Raw genomic sequence first — 19,296 nt, 5'->3', positions numbered from 1 at the left:
CGGCTGGCCTACATGAGACTGTGGTTCCACTGTACGTGGCCTTCCAAGAAGTTTTTCCATTGCTGTTTTGGGACAACTGGGGATGGGCCATAAACCTGGCCTTTCTAATCTGACCCACAAACTGAGAATGAGTGATAAAAGGAGCTGAGATTACAACAATCTGACCATTTACTTAAACTTTTGTTGTAGGCAAAGGTGGCCATCAGGGAGCTTTTACCAAATGGTCTTCGAGAGCCAATCAGTAAAGTGCGATCAAGTGTAGCCTATGCTATATCAGCAATAGCTCACTGGGATTGGCCCGAGGCGTGGCCAGAGCTCTTCAGACTGTTGATGGAAATGCTGATCAGCGGTGATGTGAATGCAGTGCATGGGGCCATGCGGGTACTCACAGGTATGATTAACGGGAAGTCTCATCAGAATCCTCACTGTTTTAAACAGGCTGTCATAGTTCAGAATCTTTCAAATGTAGGAGGATTCTGAAGAAGAAGCAGAGACTATTCTTGCTTCCTGACTCCTCTTTGTTGTTTCCTCTGTAGAATTCACCCGAGAAGTGACAGACACACAGATGCCGCTGGTGGCTCCTGTAATTTTGCCTGAAATGTACAAGATTTTTACAATGGCTGAGGTGAGTGCTATCAAATCTTTCAAGTAAAAGAATATTTCAGAAAATAGTTGATTTTCTGAATTTTATATATTAAAGGTATTTTCTTTTATTCATGGGATGTGAGCTACTTGGGTGGCTGCAAATCAGATGGCCTTTAGTTTGCAGACTGGCAATTTCAGCTGTGTCATTGAGCAGATTTCTCCACCTGTCCCCCTGGCCCTGTTCTGTGGCAGTGACCCCTGTTTGATGGCCATGTTAGAGGCTTAGCCTCTCCAGACTGATCTGTAGTTTTGTGCAGTCAGTTGGATTCTGTGACGACATGGAACAGGCACAGGAGATGCAATGTGTTGGATCCATCAGACCTAAATGTACCTATCCTAAAAAATGGCAGAGTCATCCATGAGCACTTCTTCAGGCAAACAATGCTTTGCAGATAAATCTTCCTGGTAAGATAAATCTTCCTGGTAAGAATGGTGAATCTGTATCTTACAATTTTCATTCCCTGTTTTTTGACCTGTCTCTGATCAGTGAATTTTTGCTTAGCAAGAGTAGGGCCCACGAGGGACCAAGGGGACAATCTATGGGTGGAGCCAGAGGACATTGCTAGAGTGTTGAATGAATACTTCACATCCGTCTTCACCCAAGCGAATGAGGATGAAGGTATCGATCTCAGGGAGAGAGACTGCGAGGTTCTTGAGCAAATTGATATAGGGAGTGATAAGGTATTGGAGATGTTGGCAGGTTAAAAGTGGACAAATCTCCAGGTCCAGATGATTTGTGTCCCAGAGTGCTGAGAAGGGAAGGGAGCAGACCGCAGTAGCTCTGACTCAAATTTTTAATTCCTCTCTGGTCATGGGGGAGGTGCCAGAAGTCTGGAAAACAGCTAATGTGGTTCTGCAATTTAAGAAGGGCTGTAGAGATAAGCCAGGGAACTGTAGGCCAGTGAGTTTCACGTCAGTGGTAGGGAAACTATTGGAGAAAATTCTGAAGGAGAGAATCCATCTCCACTTGGAGAGACAAGTTTGATCAGGGATAGTCAGCATGGCTTTGTCAGAGGGAGGTCATGCCTAACAAATTTGATTGAATTTTTTGAGGAGGTGACCAGGTGTGTAGATGAGGGTAGTGCAGTTGATGTAGTTTATATGGATTTCAGCAAAGTCCCACATGGGAGACTTATCAAGAAGGCAAATACACATGGGATACAGAATTGGCTTAGTTGTAGGAGACAGAGGGTGATGACTGGAAGCCAGTGGCATACCACCTGGACCTGTGCTGGGTCCCCTATTATTTGTCATTTATATAAACGACATAGATGACTATGTGGGGGGTAGGATTAGTAAGTTTGCGGACGACACAAAGATTGGCCGGGTGGTTAACAGTGAGGTTAAATGTCTTGGGCTACAGGAAGATATAGACGAGATGGTCAAATGGGCAGATAAGTGGCAAATGAAATTTAACCCTGAAAAGTGTGAGGTGATACACTTCGGAAGGAGTAATTTGATAATGAAATATTCAATGAATGGCATGACACTAGGAAGTTCTGAGGAGCAAAGGGACCTTGGCATGTGTGTCCATCGGTCTCTGAAGGCAGAGGCGCATGTTAGTGGGATGGTGAAAAAGGCATACGGGATACTTGCCTTTATCAATCGAGGCATAAATTACAAAAGCAGGGAGGTCATATTGGAGTTGTATAGAACCTTGGTGAGGCCACAGCTGGAGTACTATGTGCAGTTCTGGTTGCCACATTATAGGAAGGATGTGATTGCAGTGGAGGGGGTGTAGAGGAGATTCATCAGGATGTTGCCTGGGATGAAACATTTAAGTTATGAAGAGAGGTTGGATAGACTTGGGTTGTTTTCGTTAGAGCAGAGAAGACTGAGGGGCGACCAGATCGAGGTATACAAGATTATGAGGGGCATGGACAAGGTGGATAGGGAGCAGCTGTTCCCCTTAGTTGAAGGGTCAGTCATAAGGGGACATAGGTTCAAGGTGAGGGACAGGAGGTTTAGGGGGGATATGAGAAACCTTTTTACCCAGAGGGTGGTGACGGTCTGGAATGCACTGCTTGGGAAGATGGTGAACCCGGGTTGCCTCACACCCTTTAAAAAGCACCTGGATGAGCACTTAGTGCATCATAACATTCGTGGCTATGGGCCAAGTGCTGGTAGATGGGGTTAGGTAGGTAGGTCAGGTGTTTCTCACATGTCGGTACAGACTCGATGGGCCGAAGGGCCTCCTCTGCATTGAGAGTTCTGAGATATATCACAACTTTATGCCACAGGGCTGCTCAAGCCTGTTCCACCATTCAATTAAACCATGACTGATCTGTACCTCAGCCCCATTTACCACCTTTACTCTCTCCACCCGATACCTTTTAAGTAAAAATCAAGCTTTCTTGAAAGCTCCAGTTGACTCGCAGCATTCTCAATTTCAGATTTCCACTGTGCTTTGTGTGAAGATCATCTTCTAATTGGCTTAGCTCTAATTTTAAGATCATGCCCCCTTGCTCTGGATTCCCCCACCACAAGGATCAGTTCTCTGAAACTGATATGTTACAATTATGAACTTTATAAAATTGTGTTTAGGGACTATCTTTAAGGTAAAATGGAGGCATGAAGGGATCATGAGACCTGTTCTGAATTCTGCCAACAACAAGCTTGGGTGGCTTGCTGGTTAATTTGGGGCTTAGGTTCTTTTACTGGGAAGAAAGTGCAAGATAGTCAGACCTGAAGGCAATGGCAAGAGCAGTTTTGTTGGCCATGGGTAGACGGTTAGCCTCCAAGTTTCTCAGGGAGGTGATAGGAATGTCAAATTCACTGGTTATACTTTAAGCTACCTACTTAATTCCAAGATAGAATGGAATTGGGATTGGAAGGATAGTTAATGAGCATTTCTACCTCGATACAAGGCCCATGTGATCATGGATATGGGCTTTGTGAGCGGATAGCAGGCCATTGTAGTATTGGCTTTTTTATTCTTTCATGGGTTTTGGGCATTGTTGGCAAGGCTAGCATTTGTTGCCCATCCCTAATTGCCCTTGTACTGAGTGACTTGCTAGGCCCTTTCAGAGAGCAGTTAAGAGTCAAGCACATTACTGTGGGTCTGGAATCACATTGTAGGTCAGACCAGGTAAGCATGGCAGATTTCCTTCTCTAAAGGACATTAGTGAACCAGATGGGTTTTTACAACAATCAATGATAGCTTCATGGTCACCATTATTTAGACTAGCTTTCAATTCCAGATTTTTAAAATTAATTAAAGTTAAATTTTTAAATTTTTTAATTTAAATCTTCAAATCAGCTGCAGTGATGGGGTCTAAATCCATGTCCCCAGAGCATTAATTAGCCTGGGCCTCTGGATTACTAGGACAGTGACGTTGCCACTACACCATCATCTTACAGGGTTTCCTAAGACACCACTGAACCTGACAGGTCAATCTGCAAGAATCTGAGAGAGAGACACCAGAGAGATAGAGGCAGCCAGTCTCTATTGTTCATCACGCAGAACGTGGAAGTGGGTGCTCGTGCTGAGAATGAAATGAGGTCAGTTCATAGTTTAGAAGTTATGTGGCAAAAGGAAGCAAATCTTTGGGAGCTGAGAATAGCTTTGGACTGAATCCTGGAAAAGGAAGTGTCTGCTTCAGAGACAGTAAAGTATAACCATGGAGGAGGATTTTTGGTTATTTTAAAACTTAAATGGGGGATCTTCTCTGCAGTTTGGAGTTTAAGTTACCTACTGAATAGAGCTTAGGCAATGTTGCTTTTAGTTTGTTTATTACAGTTAAAGTCATAAAACTTGAAATCTTGTCGTGTGACCTTTCATTCAAATTCAGATATCTTTTTAGAAGTTATTGGGCTCTGCAGTGATGGGAACAGTTAAATTACAGCATAAAAGTCTGGTTAACAAACTTAAGGCTCGTGGAAGAGGAGAGCCGGTGTCAACTTGGATAAAGAATTGGCTTAAGGACAGAAAATAGTGAGTTATGCTAAATGGTTGTTTTTCAGACTGGAGGATGGTTGACAGTACATATTGGCTTTCTGTAGAGCAGTCAGTTTCATTCCCTCACTATATCCTTGTAGCCCTGCAAGTTTACTTCCCTCAAGTGCCCATCCAATTTCCTTTTAAAATTGTTGATCATATCTGCTTTCACTACCCAAGTAGGCATCGAGTTCCAGGTCATTACCAATTGCTGTGTGAAAAAACATTCTTCCTCGTCTCATGTCCAGAATCTTAAATCTGCAGCCTTGAAAAATCTATGTGAATGAGCACCCAGGTCCCTCTGTCCCTGTGCACTCTTCAGAACTATGCCACTAAGTCTACATTGCCTCTCCCTATCCTTTCTGCTAAATTGCATCTCCTCACACTTCTGAATTAAATTCCATCTGTCACTTGTTTGCCCATTCTGCTAGCCTATCCATGTTCTGTTGCATTTGATTGTTATTCTCTCTGTGTGCCACATCTCCAATCCTGGAATCATCTATTCCCCAAGGGGCAATGCTAGGATTACTGCTTTTTTTTGATATATTGGAATACAGAATAAAATTTCAAATGTTGCTGATGATACTGGAGGGAAATAAACTTATTGGGATAGGGTGGGGGAATGGAACTGACTGGATTGTTCCTCAGAGAGTTGACATGGGTTTGATGGGCCAACTGCTATAATGACTCAAACTGTGAACAATAAAGGGCATCAGGTGTACAGTGGGGTTACTGTGTGAACATATTGTGCAAGTGTAACATAACAAATAGTAGCACGAGTAGACCATTTGGCCCCTCAAGACTGCTCCGCCATTCAGTAAGATCATGGCTGATCTGATTGTGGCCTTAACTCCACTTACTTGCCTGCCCCCATAAACATTGGCGCCCTTGTAGGAAATCTGTCCAGCTCAGCCTTGAATATATTCGATGACACCGCCCCCACTGCTCTCTCGGGTGTGGAATTCCAAAGATTAACGACTTTCTGAGAGAAGAAACCCCTCCTCATTTCTGTCTTAAATGGGAGACTACTTCTTTTGAAACTGTGCCCCCTAGCCCTAGATTCCCGCACAAGGGGAAGCATCCTCCCAGCATCTATCCTGTCAGGCCCCCTCAGAATCTTATGTTTCAAACGGTGTGCTATCAGTGAACACAGCTCTTACAGAACACAGACTCTGGAGTTGCAGCTCGAGACACTTCCCTTGCTCCTGGGTCCTGCTTGTTTTTTTTTATTCATTTATGGGATGTGGGCTAGGTCAGCGTTTATTGCCCACACCTAAATTGCCCTTGAGAAGGTGGTGGTGAGCTGCCGCCTTAAACCGCTGCTGTTCCTGTGATGTAGGTATATCCACAGTGCGGTTAGGGAGGGAGTTCCAGGATTTTGACCCAGCGACAGTGAAGGAGTGGCAATACATTTCCAAGTCAGGATGGTGAGTGGCTTGAAGAGGAATTTCCAGGTGGTGGTGTTCCCATGTGTCTGCTGCCCTTGTCCTTCTTGATGGTAGTGGTCATGGGTTTGGGAGGTACTGCCTCAGGAGCCTTGGTGAGTTTCAGCAGTGCATCTTCTGGATGGTATACACTGCTGCTACTGTGCATTGGTGGTGGAGGGAATGAATATTTGTGGATGTGGTGCCAATCAAGCAGGCTGCTTTGACCTGGATGGTGTCAAGCTTCTTGAGTGTTATTGGAGCTGCACTCATCCAGGCCAGTGGAGAGAATTCCATCACACTCCTGACTTGTGCCATGGACAGGCTTTGAGGAGTCAGGAGGTGAGTTACTTGTCGTAGGATTCCTAGCCTTTGACCTGCTCTTGTAGCCACAGTGTTTATATGGTTAGTCCAGTTCAGTTTCTGGTCAATGGTAACCCCCAGGATGTTGATAGTGGGGGATTCAGCGGTGTTAATGCCACTGAATGTCAAGGGGCGATGGCTAGATTCCCCCATGTTGGAGGTGGTCATTGCCTATGTAGTAATTGTAGTTTTGGGAAATGTTGGATTGTAGCTTTATGAATAATCCTGTGTTGTAAGATCACATGATCTGTGTAAACCAATGTGTTAGCCACATGGGGAGCCTCTACAAGAAAGCTCTAATTGACCTCCAGCTACCACAGCCATCTTCTTTGTGCTAGGTATGACTCTAACCAATGGAGAGCTTTTCCCTGTGATTCCCATTGTCTTCAGTTTTGCTAGGACAGCTTGATAATCTTTTAAATGAAAACCAAATCAACAAAATTGGGATAAATCAGGCACAGCCCCTAATTCAGGTCAGCTGTAAAACCAAGAACAAAGTTTAAAGGAAACCTAGGACAGCTTGATGCTGCACTCAGTCAAATGTTGCCTTGATGGCAAGGGCAGTCATTCAGACATCACATCATTAATTCAACTCTTTTAACAATGTTTGGACCAAGGCTGTAATGAGGTCAGGAGTGGAGTGAACCTGCTGAGAATAAAGTCAGACGAAGGTAAGAAATTGGGTAACCAACAGTCAAGGAACAAATAAAGTTACCTAAAACTTACATGACTTGTTAAAAATGAAGCGAGCGGAACGATTAATCACAGAATTGGCCCATCATGTCCGCACCCACTCTCCGAATGAGCAACTCACCGAGTATCACTCCCCTGCCTTCTCCCCGTAACCCTGCACATTTTTCCTTTTCAGATAAGTTTAATTCCCTTTTGAATGCTTCAATTGAACCTGCCTCCACCGCACTTAGTGCATTCCAAACCCTAATCACTTGCTGTGTGAAAAGGTTTCTCCTTGTATACTTTTGCTAATTACTTCAAATCTGTGCCCTGTCGTTCTCGATCCTTTAACAAGTGGGAACAGTTTCTCTCTATTTACTTTGTTTAGACCCCTCATGATTTTGAATACCTTTATCAAATCTATTAACTTTCTTTTTACAAAGGAAAACGGTCCTAACTTCTCCAATCTATCCTCATTACTGATGTTCCTCATCGCTGGAGCCATTCCCATGAATCTTTTCTGTACCCTCTCTAATGTCTTCACATCCTTCCTAAAGTGCGGTGCCCAGAACTGGACACAGTACTCCAGCTGAGGCTGACTGAGTGACTTATACAAATTCAACATTGCTCTTGTACTCTATGCCCCTAGCACACTGTATGCTTTATTAACCATGCTCTCAACCTGTCCTGCCATCTTCAATGATTTATGCACACATACACCCAGGTCTCTCTGCTCCTGCACCCTCTTTTGAGTTGTAATGATGTTTTTCCTACCAAAATAAATCGCCTCATTTCTCTGCATTGAACTTCATCTGCTGCCTGTCTGCCCATTCCACCGACTTGTCTATTTCCCTTTGAAGCTGTATGCTATCCTTCTCACAGTCTTATCTGGTTCACATTGAAAGCAGTGACTTCCCTTTGGGTTGTGGAGCTGTGATGTAACAAAAGTCTGGAAAGTGTGTCTGCATTTCCATGATTCTCAGTCGAGCGAAATGTAATTTTGTACTGGTAAGCAGATACGATCAGTGCGCGCACCTTTGTAGGTGTGCAGCAGCAAGTGTCAGGGTTTGTGACTTCGGATTAAACAACCAAGTCAAAGGCTTGTGGTCTGTAATTAGCGTGAATTAACGCCCATACAAATATTGGTGGAACTTCTTGACTCCATAGGTTAGCTTCCTTCTCAATTTGGCATAATTTTGTTCTGCCTTGGACAATGTGCGCGAAGTGTATGCAATGGGCCTTTCACTGCCATCAGGAAACATGTGGGAGATGACAGCTCCAACACCATATCCAGATGCATCACAAGCCAGGCTGACAGGTAACTTTTCATTGAAGTGTGCCAGGACTTTAGCAGAAGTGAGCTCTTGACTGAGTTCCTTGAAACTTTCCTGACAGGCCTGTGACCAATCCCATTTTGCATTCTTCTACAGTTTATTCAGTGGTGCTGCCTTGGCAGCCAAACTGGATATGAACTTGCTGTAGTAATTCACAAGTTCCGAAAACAAACAAGCTCCTTAACATTTTTGGGCTGTGGTGCATTCACAACTGCCTTCACCTTTCTGGGTGAGGTTGAGAGGCCAGTTTCGTCGATCACATGTCCCAGGCACTCCACTGAAGGCTTCAGGAACGAGCATTGGATTTCTCACAGCGGATGCTGTATTTTTCCAGCCTACATAAGACCCTGCCCAGGTTCTCTAAATGAGTTGGGAGGTTTTTTCCGGTGATGAGCATGTTGTCTTGGAAGCAGATTACACCAGGGAGGCCCTGCAGTATTTTGTCCATGGCCTGCTGGAATAAGGCTGGTGATGACCCAATTCCAAATGGCAGTCGTTTGTATTGATATAGACCTTTGTGTGTGTGTGATGATGGTTGTATACCTCCTGGAATCTTCGCTCAGCTGCATTTGCATAAATGCCTGTGATAGGTCAAGCTTTGAATAATTCACCTCCATTCAGAGCACCGAACAGGTCCTCGGTACTGATGCACTTCCAGGAAAGGATTAATAGTCGCCATATATTCTGATAGACCTGTCATCCTTCAATGCTGGGACTATTGGAGTTGCCCACTCTGCATAATCAACTTTCTCAATTATCAGCAAGGTTTCACGTCATTCTAGTTCCTGCTCGATTTTCTGTTGCATTGAGTAGGGAACTGAACATGGTTTGAAGAACCTTGGCCTTCACAGTAAGTTTGCCTTCAATAACTCCAAGACTTTCTTTGAAGACGTCAGTATGCTTGTCTAACAAAGACTGCAACACGGGGTTGCAATGCACTTTATTTATTTTATTCCAGTCCAGCTAAATTTCTTTTAGCCACTTCCTGCCCATAAGTGATGGACAATGATAAGTGGCAACCTTGCTATTTGATCTCTATATTTACCTGGAATGGACATTTTTCCAAGTATATTCACAGTGTAGGTGCTAAGCTGGAGGAAGTTTTTTTCCAATGGGTGTTTCTTGAAACTTTTCCCCCATATTTTCTCTGAAGTAGTAGAAACAGATACTCCCATGTCGACCTCCATTTGAACCATTTTACCATTTAAGGCAATGCCAACTTTTAGTCCTTCATCTAGTTCCAGATCAGACTGAATGCAATACAGTTCTTTTGCATTGTTGCTGTTAGCTTCACATTGTCTTGTTTGGACTCATATTACTTTTGTACTTTGTTTCCAAGTAATGTGTCTTTTTAAACTGCCTGTTTATTTTCAAGTGTGACTTGTCTGTGTGCTCCTCGTGATGCCCTTTTCTTGGCGGAACTGCTTTACTGTGATCAGCCTTTGATCTACATGCACGCTGTATGTGTCATTTTTTTCCACAGTATCGACAATCAACGGTTTTCCACTTACTGGCTTCTGAATTATGCCCTATTCCATTACAGCAGTAACATGTTTGGAAGCGAGTATACCCTGACTTTACTATTTTAACTTTAGCATTGTTAGAATGTGCTTTCAAACCTCCAGCTTGTTTCTCTGCCATTTCTATGCTTTGCGCAATTTCATAAGCTTTCTTCAGTGTTAACTCTTGCTCCACTAACAATCTGCACTGAATTCTTTCATTTCTTAGTCCACAAACCAAATGATTACACAATACTTCTTCCAGGTCACCTTTAAAGTCACAATGTTCCACTAATTTTCTCAACTCAGCCAAGGACTGGGAAACTGACTCACTCTCATGCTGTTCACTTGGTGAAACTCAAATCTCTCAGCAATAACTGCTAGTCTGGGATCGAAGTACTTTTTTCAAAACGTCTACAAGCTCTTTAAAGCTTTTATCTGCTGGTTTGTCAGGAACAATGAGATTTCTCAGTAAAGTGAAATTTTTCATTCTGGTGTGTGTAAGAAACACAGGTCCACTTCAATCTCATTTGCAATGAAGAACTGTTCCATTTGCTCAACATAAACTACAAAGTCCATTGTAGCTGGATCAAAAGCCTCTAGAGCCCCTAATAATGATGATCCCATCCTTGTTGACATTTGAAGTAGTTTGTCACTTTTTAACAATTAAGATTATCAACAATTAAGAATATATATATATATATATATATATACACACACATACACACACACACATACACACACACAGCTATCTGCTTCTGATCCCCAAATTCCTGTGTAAAAAATCAGAAGGTTCCTTTATTCCTTATTCTACACCAGGGGGTAGTACATCGGAGACTTAGCACACCCAGCTGGCAGGTTTTTTATATAATACTTTTTTAACTAAAATGTTCCTTCACAAAAAATCATAAACGTCAAGCACAAACATCACAGTCCTTGACCCCTCTGGGATATCCTCTTTCTCCAGCACTGCAATGTTCTCCTTTATCAATACTTTCACCCCTCCCCCTTTTCTTCCTTTCCTATCTTTCTTGAACACTTTGTATCCAGGAATATTTAACACCCTTCCTTGAGCCAGGTCTTTGTTATAGCCCAACAACATATTTCCAAGCGGCAATCTGAGTCTGTAACTGACAAATCTTATTTACCACACTTCATGCATTCACATACATGCACAGAAACCCTGATTTAGACTCTATCACTTTCTCCTTTACTCTGACCCCACCTATTAACTTATTATTCCAAACTCTAGTGCTATCTATCTTTCCCAGTGTTCTGTGCCCCTTGGTATTCCTCTCTAATATTATCTCCTGGTTTCCATATCCCTGCCGAGTTAGTTTAAATGTCCCCAACAGCACTAGTGAAGCACCTGCAAAGAACTTGGTCCTGGCTCTGTTTTTCTGCAACCTGTTCAGCTTGTACAGGTCCCATCTTTCCCCCAGAGCCGGTCCCAATGTCCTAAGAATCTAAAGCCCACCTTTATGTATAGCACTGGGAGTAATCCAGAGATTACTACTTTTGAGGTCCTGCTGCTAATTTTCTATCAAGCTTTCTAAATTCAGACTGCAGGACCATATCCCTCTTTCTACCTATTTTTTTGGTACTGATATGGCCAACGACTGCTGGCTATTCACCCTCCCCCCTCAGGTTGCTCTGCAGCCGCTTATTGACATCCTTGACCCTGGCACCAGGGAGACAACATGCCATCCTGGATTCATGTCTATGGCCACAGAAATACCTAACTATCTATTCCCCTAACTATTGAATCACTTATCACTATTGCTATTCCAGAGTTCCTTGAGCCTTGCTGTACAGCTGAGCCGTCTGAGGTGACATGGCTCTGGCTGCATTTCTCAGATCAACTATCACACTCATCGGTTTTCAGAACTGAATACTGATCGGAGATAAAGATGTGCTCAGGGGACTCCTGTTTGTTCCTTTTTGATTGCCTGGTGGTCACCCCTTCCCCCTCTCCTTGCATATTCTTAAACTGCGGGGTGACCACTTCTATAAACATGCTATCCACGTAACTCTCAACCTCACAGATGCTCTGCAGTGACGCCAGCCACTGTTTAGGTTCCACAACCCAAGCTGCTACAACAGACGGCACTTCCTGCACAACTGGTTACCCAGGACATGAGAAGCATCCTGAAGTCCCCACAAAGCACAGGATGAGCATTCTGAAGGTTGGAGCAGCCCTGCCATTTCTCTATTTATTAACTGATAACCTTGTGACTGCGATTAAACCTTAATATTGGTAATAAACCTTACCAATATTAATAAAGCTTTACCAATGCTAATAAAACATACAAATATAAATAAACCTTAGGAATATTGATAAACCTACTGATAACTAGCACACCTTACTAGTGATAATAAACCTTAAGAATAAAAGATAAGACTTGCAAGTAAGTAGTAACAAGTAACATTTTTTTAAAGCTCTCTGTGGTTTAGACTCAGTCCCCAAGCATCAATACTCACCAGCTAATCATCTTAAGACTTTCTTGTGATGTTACTGTTCAGTTTTTTTTTGAATGGGGCATTCCTGCATTTCTCTGTCTATCTTTTACAAAGGTAAGTGCCCAATGAAAAGGAATTGCATTGCCTGTACAGCAGTGTGCTCTCATGCACTAGGCAGTCAGTCCTTTTTCATCCTAAAAAACCCAACAACTCGTCTGTTATAACTGATAAATTACTGTGAATGGAGATGAAGCTGTAGATGTTAAGTGCAGTTTGTTTCCATAGGTTTACAGCATTCGAACTAGAGCACGTGCAGTTGAGATCTTTACCACATGTGCCAACCTTATCTGTGCAATTGAGGAGGTTGAGAAGGTAAGTGAAAAATTTAAAGTTGGAATAAAACACATTCGGTTCATCAGGCCAACTGTGTGGGCAGGATGTATTATACCTGAAGGCTATTTTTGTACATCTTTCAGGGTGCAGCCAAGGCATTGATCTTCCCTGTGGTACAGCAGTTCACGGAGGCATTTGTACAAGCCCTGCAGATGCCTGATGGCCCAAACTCTGACAGTGGGCTGAAGATGGAAGTTCTGAAGGTGGGTAGCATGGCGCATGAGGCATCACATGCTACAAGAGCTGGCAGCTTGGGCTCTTGAAACTCAATAATCTCCTTCAGTTTTAGGAATGGAAGTAGAGCCATTTATTGATTTATACTTTGGTTGAGTAATGGGCTCAAGGAAGCGATGATACCTGGAAATCCATAGATACCTGACCCTTTGAGTGACAGTCACTCATTCACTGCCCCTCCGAGACTGACCCCTGATTTCATTTCATCTCCTGTTACAGACAGCGATAATACTGACCCTGTTCCTGATTCTGGGTGTCTTCCGGACAGTGACTGCCCTGACTCCTGCATCTGATTTCCTGTGATAGCCATAACACCTGTTCCTGATTCTCTTGTGACCTTGACAGCCTTGAACCATGCATCTGATTTTGTAGTGTGTTACAGTCAGTGACAGCAATGATTTATGCTTCTGATTCTGTGTGTAAAAAGAGTGACAGCCCTAACTCTTGCTCCTGATTCTTTTTCTGACACAAGTGGCCCTGACCCCTGCTTCTGACTCTGCGGTGTTACAGACGGTGACAGTTTTGACCCTGCTTCCTGATTGTGTCTGTATTACAGATCCGTAACAACCCTGACTCCTTTTGATTTCCTGTGTTACACACTAATGATCCTCTGCATCTCCTGATTCTCCCTCTTACAGGCTGTGACAGCGCTGGTGAAGAATTTTCCAAAGCACATGGTTTCGTCAATGCAGCAGATCTTGCCAATTGTGTGGAGTACGCTAACTGAGAGTGCGGACGTATATCCTTCACTTGCTCATTGCCTGACTCCTGATCTACATCGCAGCAACGTGGAAAGAAGTAATATGTGCAGACATCAGTGGGGGAAAAAGAGGGAATACTTGCATTTCCTGGCCACTGGACAACTCAAAGCATTTTACAGCCAATGAAATACTTCTGAAGGGTAATAGTCAATATAGGAAATGCAGCAGCTAACTTGAGCAAAACAAACTTCCACAAACAGAAATGTGATAATGGCCAGGAAGGAGATGGAGAGAGAGGGAGGTAGAGAGTGGCAAAGAAGAGAGAGGGAGAGAATGGGAAAGGGGAGCAAGGAGGGTGGGGAGGAGGGCGTGGAGTGGGAGGCAAGGAGGGAGCAAGGAGGCTGTGGAGTGGGAGGCAAGGAGGGAGTGAGGAGAGCGTGGAGCAGGAGATGAGGGAGCAAGGAGGGCACGAAGCGAAGTGGGGGGGGGAGAGAGAGTGAGAGGAGACCTGATTTTCAGCAGTCCTGTAGGTAAGATACAAGCTGTGCTTCTCAGCGTGTATTTGGGTGATTTAGTGTTATCTAATTTGAATTAATATAGTATTTCTGTTATATTCAGTGATTTATTTTATTTTGCATGTTTTCCCAGCTTGGTGTGCAACTGTATGAGAATTTTAAATTGTACATTGGTTATTTCGGGCAAGATATGTCCAAAGGAACTTGACTCTGGCTTTAACTTTGATTCCTATGGGGACCAATCATTCACTTAAGGTTCTTTCGCACAAAGTCATGATTTTCAGGAAAGTGACCACAACTTTAAGTAAGGACTTACTGTATTGGCCAGGACACTAAGAATAACTGTCCTGCTCTTTGAGCTAGTGCCGTAGGATTTTTTATATCCATCTGAGCAGGCAGATGGGGCCGTGGTTTAATTTGAAAGGCATCACCTCCAGCAGTGCAGCACTCCCTGCGTACTGGAATGTCAGCCTTGATTTTTTTGCTTAAGCCCTGGAGTGAGTCTTGAACTTGGAACTTTATGATTCAGAGGCAAGAGTGCTACCAACTGAGCCTCAGCTGACACCACAGTATTTCTTTAAAATAAATAGTTAATCTTGCTGCTCATTTCAACTGTCCTTAGTGCAAGGCTGTTGATCATCTTAAACCTAATCTAGAATAATGAAAAGGTTCCTAAGATTATTAATCTTTTAAATCAAAGCTTGCAATATTAATATTGATCCTGGACACTCAGGCCAAGGTGTTCAGGAATTTGGTTGGTCCTTTCACTTTGATCCCACCCCCATTTTGAGGCTGTCTCTTGAGTATCATTGTGGCTGAGAGTGTGAGGTACCGACCATGGTGCAGTCTGTGAGAACTCTGAAGAAGAGTCATACAGGCTTGAAACGTTAACTCTGTTTTTCTCTCCGCAGATGCTGTCAGACCTGCTGAGCTTTTCTAGCAGTTTCTGTTTTTCTTACACTGCTGGTTCCCTCTAGTTCAGTGTCCCATTTCCCTCGACAAGAGCAGGTCTCAAAACAGCTCACCTTGGGTAAAGGTGGCCTATTCACTTAGTTTGTTATTGGGATGGATGACTTGCTGTCAAATGGTGTGCTCCCAGGACCCTGACTGTAATGAGCGTAGTTGTAAACAGCTTGCCCAATGTTGAGCAAAGGAAAGATATGATGAGGTTAATAAGTGACAAATGGGCTGCCTTATGGCCCTTACTTGTGTCCATAGTGGATAAAGGGGATTGAGACAATCTAAGGATGTACAGTGGTTCAAATTTTGCTGTTTTCTTTAACATTGACACTTACGTAAGGACAGAGGTGAATTACATGGAAGAGGTGGATGATCCAGTGGACTCAGATGGTAAGTAGGAGCATCATATTTCTGTGCTAAGCACTGAGAAATTGTTACCCTAGCTTTAACCAGAGGAAATTATAGCTGGATTGCAGGTTAGAATGAGGGTCATTGATAGCAGATTAAATGTTGGAGATTTAGACCAGAAATCAGGAGAAACCTCTTGATTCAAAGAGCTGTTTAACTGTGGAATTCATTTCCAGGGATAGTGGTTGTGGCAGATTGAAGAGTAGATTGGCTAGTAGATTAAGGACAATGTTAAATGGATGTGGAACAGGGTGAGTAAACATGATTAAAACTATTTGCTCACATGAAGGGCAAATGCTGACACAGACTCATTGGGCTGAATGGTCTGTACCTATCTGAGCATTTGTGTAATTATTTGCCTGGGCTCATCAGTGGGCTGGGGAAACTGCAAAAGAGCAACTTCATTGAGAGTGCAGGTGTGACAGGATGCCTTGTTGAGTTTTGCACAATCTGGTATTAGGTTTGGTGTGTTACCTGGTTGGGTTTGGCTGTGGCGTTTAGGGTCATGGGTGAATTGGCCATCTACTGCAGGCAGAAGTATCTGGAGTCTCCTGGGCAAGCAACGATTTTTGACAGTGGCAAGTTATGTACCTGATCTGAGTTCCTGCTGTCTGGATGACTGACTCTTTTGATGGGCAGGTTGAGTGATTTCTGTTTGTTTTTCCCTTTGAGGCGAGGTGCTGGGGTTTGAAAACTTGGTGTTCAATATTTTTGAGTTTGTGCACACATTACTGGAGAACAGGAAGTTTAAGAGCACCGTGAAGAAGGCCCTGCCTGAGCTCATCTACTACATCATCCTGTACATGCAGATCACTGAGGAGCAGGTGAGGTTTCAGCTCCTGTACTACACTCTGTACAAGCAGATCAACAGCTGAGGTTGGAGACAGGACACTAAAGTGTGGGTAACAGTGGATGTTCAGTGATCCATACCCATTTATATAATTCGACTGTTGTGATCTTGGGGGATGGTGGCCTCTAATGTGGTGTCCACTATTTCTCATTATAGATTGTCTTGACCTTTTCTTCTTTAATTTGATTTCTGGATTCTGCCTGGATGGCCGATGTTTTTAGTTAACATAGTTTATTGCCAGTCAAGTGCACCATTTGGAAACAGCTCTGGCCACCCCATAATGCATTTTGTATTGCAATGCAAGAATTCATGTTTAAACCAAAATGTTAAAGGGCCCATCGCTGGCATAAATGCAATAGTAATGAGCTTGAGAGCTGTACAGTGAAGTAAAATAATAGGGCCAAAAGGCTTATGATTCTCTGTGCTTTATTTTCACATCCTGTCCTCTGTAACAGGGCAAACCATCACTGAGCAGCTTCTGTAACATGCTATCTTGGGTTTTGCTGCATTATTTAGTTCGAGCTGAGATCTTATAGTGAGAGTCTGCATGTGTGTCACTTTTATTGGTCATGTCACTTGAGTTCAGTCCTGTGTGTTTTTTCTCTGCAGATTAAGGTTTGGACAGGAAATCCGCATCAGTTTGTGGAGGACGAGGATGACGATACCTTCTCTTATTCTGTGCGGATCTCTGCCCAGGATCTCCTGCTGGTAAGGGCAGGGTGACTGGTTAGTTGCACAGTTCTGCTGTGACCAGTCTGAGAGACTGAAATATGTTGAGAGTAGCTCTTAACTGGAGGAGAGGGCCTAGTCATATTCACTCCAATCCTAAACTTTGTTCACTTCAGAACTACACCCAACAGCTGCTGGAATAAAACCTATTGGCATAATTGGTCTGTAGCGTGAAAATTAACAGCTTGTCATAGCCAGGCAGCCCAGCTTTTGGATTGACCTGAACAGAACTTTAGCTGGCTACTCAGGGCCCATCTGTTGCCACTGACATATTCTGCGGTTTTGATGCGCACAACACCCACTGCGATTTTTAGTCCAGTTGCTGAAGGAGTGTGGCACTCGAGTTCTGTGCTCTCTCTTGAGCAATACCTGCCTGTTTGGGTCATAGCCATGCAAGGGAGGAGCCAATTAAAGGGGACATGACCCATGCCAAAAAACAGTTGAAGGATTGAGAATCGCACCCTCCTCCTGTAGCATGTGTGCAAGAGAAGCCTGACACTATATGGGAGAAAGGCCAAGCAGGAGCAAAGTCTCCATCCTTTTTAAAGTTGTGCTGTTCGGAGTTGGGAGTTCAATTCGAGACAGGAGGCAGGAGAAAATGGAGTTTGCACCAAACCAAAAATAAACAAACATCAGTTTAAAATAAAGCCAAGTAAGAGAGGGCAACATATTGCTGGCCAGAGTAAAGGAGGGAGGGTGAAGGAGAGAGGGAGTGATTGGGGTAGTGAATGAGGAAGGGGAGGATGGGGAAGATGGTGAATGGGAGGGGGTAGTGGAGGAGGGAGTGGGTGGATGGGGGGGAGATAGTGAAGGAGCTGAGCTCAGCGGGATGGATACATTCACCTGGATGCATCCTTTTCAGCTGGATCCACTCTTCCTGCACAGTGAGACTAGGTAAAGAGTACGGCTCCTTCAAACATCCCCATCTCCCCCCATCTGGAGGCTGAGCAACATTCACACTCCCCGGGGTGGGGGAACAGTTATTGTCCTGTTTTCTTCCTTTTGCTGTTTGGTTTAGGCATTGATCTGAGGTGCTGGTTTTGAGAGTGCTGTTTCAGTGAAACTGAACCCATTGTAGGGTGGAGGGAGGGGTATATTCTGTCACTCCAAAAAGCAAGTGGAGTTGGATCAGGGTTAAATTAACCCCATTTCCCTGGCTTGAGGGAAGGGAGGAAGGGAACTGTTTAACTGAACTCAGCCTCCCTCCCTCTCTCTCTATTATTTTGATCCTATTGTTCAGCTTCTGGATTCAGGGGCGGTTAATGATTCACATTAATAGACCTTGAATGGTCCCGTTTATTACCCAGGCTGCCCCGCCCCGGGAGACAATTGGGATCGTTGGTCCGGTTCGGTTCTTGATGTGGAGCTCGGTTTGATTCGGCTTTGCTCCCTTTCATCCCGGGGATTCATTGTTGCTCTGTTTGGCTGCGAGCACGTGGTGCCTTGGCCCCGAATCGCTGCTCCAAATGGATCCCTGTTGTGGGAGACTCGGCTTCTCAAATCACTTGGGCAGAGTCCCTGGGTTACTCGGGCAGGATTCCTACTTTGTGTCTTTGTTGCTGCTGCTGCATGGTGAGCTGCAAGGTGTCCTCGATTCCCCGGTACAGCAGCAGCAGTTTTGAACGATACAATCGAGTTCGGCAGAGTGAACCCATGTTTTTAAATGGTGAAGGCATCGTTACATTGTGTACTCGTCTTGACTGCCGGATAGCAAAACAAACAAATCACTGTCTCTACTGGGGAACTTGCCCATTGTAAGTTCGCGACTTGCTAAATTTCAAGTTGAAATTTAGCGTAAAATTGAAAACTTAATCTGATGCACAATACCTACAATTGCTTTTATTCTGGGCATAAGGCCTTAACACAACCCCACTGTGTCACCCGACAGCTCTGCTTATCTGTCTACCAGTTTAAACATCTCTAGATTTCTTCCAGGTTTGATGTGGGTATCAGTTGATTTGTTTTAACTGGTATGCGATAAAAATTTAGTTTGTTTGATATAGACACCAGAAAGTTTCACTAAATCCTGGACATTATTTCTGAATTACATGCAAGTGGGTCCTGTTATTACTCCCCTAGTTTCCACCTTAATACAAGCCAGACTCCTCCACCTACAGATTTTTACTTTGATAGTTCTGGCCATATGAAAAAAATCTTCACTGGCATTCGCAA

At 43.8% G+C, this 19,296-nt stretch overlaps 1 protein-coding gene across 3 annotated transcripts in view; it reads left to right on the top strand.

Moving 5' to 3' along the window:
• ipo9 (importin 9) overlaps positions 1-19,296 on the top strand; it is a 141,347-nt gene that overhangs the window by 85,115 nt on the left and 36,936 nt on the right. Inside the window, exons 4-11 of one of the 3 annotated variants that reach the window (XM_041195954.1) lie at positions 190-391; positions 537-625; positions 12,620-12,706; positions 12,811-12,930; positions 13,600-13,700; positions 15,469-15,527; positions 16,218-16,369; positions 17,005-17,103. In XM_041195954.1, the coding sequence (XP_041051888.1) occupies positions 190-391; positions 537-625; positions 12,620-12,706; positions 12,811-12,930; positions 13,600-13,700; positions 15,469-15,527; positions 16,218-16,369; positions 17,005-17,103 (909 nt within the window). The remainder of the gene's footprint in view (positions 1-189; positions 392-536; positions 626-12,619; positions 12,707-12,810; positions 12,931-13,599; positions 13,701-15,468; positions 15,528-16,217; positions 16,370-17,004; positions 17,104-19,296) is intronic. The other 2 variants (XM_041195956.1, XM_041195955.1) reach the window with 2 other exon arrangements.

Source organism: Carcharodon carcharias, chromosome 9, assembly GCF_017639515.1.
Source record: "Carcharodon carcharias isolate sCarCar2 chromosome 9, sCarCar2.pri, whole genome shotgun sequence".
NCBI lineage: Eukaryota > Metazoa > Chordata > Chondrichthyes > Lamniformes > Lamnidae > Carcharodon > Carcharodon carcharias.
This window is presented reverse-complemented; position numbering and strand designations above follow the sequence as displayed.